This window comes from Palaemon carinicauda, chromosome 14, assembly GCF_036898095.1.
Source record: "Palaemon carinicauda isolate YSFRI2023 chromosome 14, ASM3689809v2, whole genome shotgun sequence".
Lineage (NCBI taxonomy): Eukaryota > Metazoa > Arthropoda > Malacostraca > Decapoda > Palaemonidae > Palaemon > Palaemon carinicauda.
In genome coordinates, this window is record NC_090738.1 from 125569634 (window position 1) to 125571315 (window position 1682).

General features: G+C 29.1%; 1 protein-coding gene across 1 annotated transcript in view; it reads right to left on the reverse strand.

The window, feature by feature from the left end:
• Positions 1-852: 852 nt before the first annotated feature.
• Positions 853-1682, reverse strand: part of LOC137653337 (pupal cuticle protein Edg-84A-like) — a 4731-nt gene continuing 3901 nt past the window's right edge. The window contains exon 4 of the mRNA XM_068386706.1: positions 853-1088. Within this exon, the coding sequence (XP_068242807.1) occupies positions 951-1088 (138 nt within the window). The 3' untranslated portion in view covers positions 853-950. The remainder of the gene's footprint in view (positions 1089-1682) is intronic.

Consider the following 1682-nt stretch of genomic DNA (forward strand, 5'->3'; position numbering starts at 1 on the left):
GGCCACTCCTCATTTACTATGAAAATTTCCTTACAAAATGAAAAAGAAAAATTAAATGTGTTTTCAACATTTAAGGCGTTTTCTCTGACATGATGACTACAGATAAAAATAACCGAGTCAGCCACTTTTACATACTGAGGAGTTATTTATTTTAGTAATGGCATTCCTCACGTCTTGTTGTTGTTGTTATTATTATTATTATTATTATTATTATTATTATTATTATTATTATTATTATTTTTGCTGATTACGGATTTCACTGATTCTTGTTAATTCATTCAAAATATTTTATCAGTCTAACTAAAAAGCTCTAGTGAATAGAAAAAACGTTTTTCCGAAGGCATACTCTAATTGGATGCAGGAAAAAAATAATTGATTCTGACCATATACCGTTCATTGGGGCAAAATATTTATGGTTAATTATATATATATATATATATATATATATATATATATATATATATATATATATATATATATATATATATATATATATATATATATATATATAGATAGATAGATAGATAGATATATGTGTGTGTATATATACATGCATATATGTGTTTGTTTACTGGTTATATATGCGAAACCTAGAATCACGCCACCATTATTGATGGAAAAACATCGAAGATCCTATCACACACATTTTAGAGATATCAAAAGCTTTTTATTAATTCGGCTCGCTGATAGAACTAACAGATTTTTGCAACTGTTTATAAACTGAAGTCATGAAGTAACGCCCGAAGTATCAAACCCAGCCTAAACTTTCTCTAATATAATCAAATTAATTTTTAAACTGTTAAAATGTTTATTTCATCTTTTGCTGAAAGGCTTTTGAAAGAATACATAAAGTGACATTTAAATTTATTAAGTTTTATGCCGAGGATATTTAAGTGTTTTTTTTTAATTTTGTCTGAGTTTACAGTTTAGTAATATCTTGTAAATTATCGTTAGTGGTAAGATGGTTCAGAATGGTGGTAGGATGGTTCGAAGGTGGCGGCGTGTCCTGTATGGCTAGGGTAATGTGCCTTGCCCTGGTAGGTCACTTCTGCCCTGTATCCGCCGATGTGGTCAGCGACGTAGTTCACCTGAAGGAGGAGAGAGATGTACAGTATATATTAATTAGTCGGAAGATTAACTCTTCTTATTTGATTAATTTTGATTAAAAGTAGGTTTTAGAATGTTAACTGCTTCATAACTGTTGAAATAAACGTGATTATAATCGAAAATTATCCGTAAAAATACGCTCTTTTCATCCGTATTTCAGTAAAATACAGGCGACCGTAATTTTTACCCCACTTTGTTATTATCTTTTACGGGTTGGTGACCTTAATATCACTCCTTTACGTCAATATATCCGTTTTTAAAACGGTAAATGCCTGACAGCTTTTATTCCTTGAATTTTACCGTTTTTTTACGGTAAATTTTTAAGTGTAGTTTTCAGTTGTCTTTATTAGTGATTAAACTTAGATGATTTTATCCTCTATTTTATTTTAGGATAAAAGATCTCACATTTCTCTTATTAGATTTTAAAAAAATATTTTAAGATTAAGCTGAATATAAAAACATAAGATTTGACCCTTCTTTAATAAACGCTTTTGGCGACTACAGGTAAGATGAGACTATAACATTTAAAACGCTTTCAGAAGACTAAAATTACTGTCAGAACATTACCCAGAGAT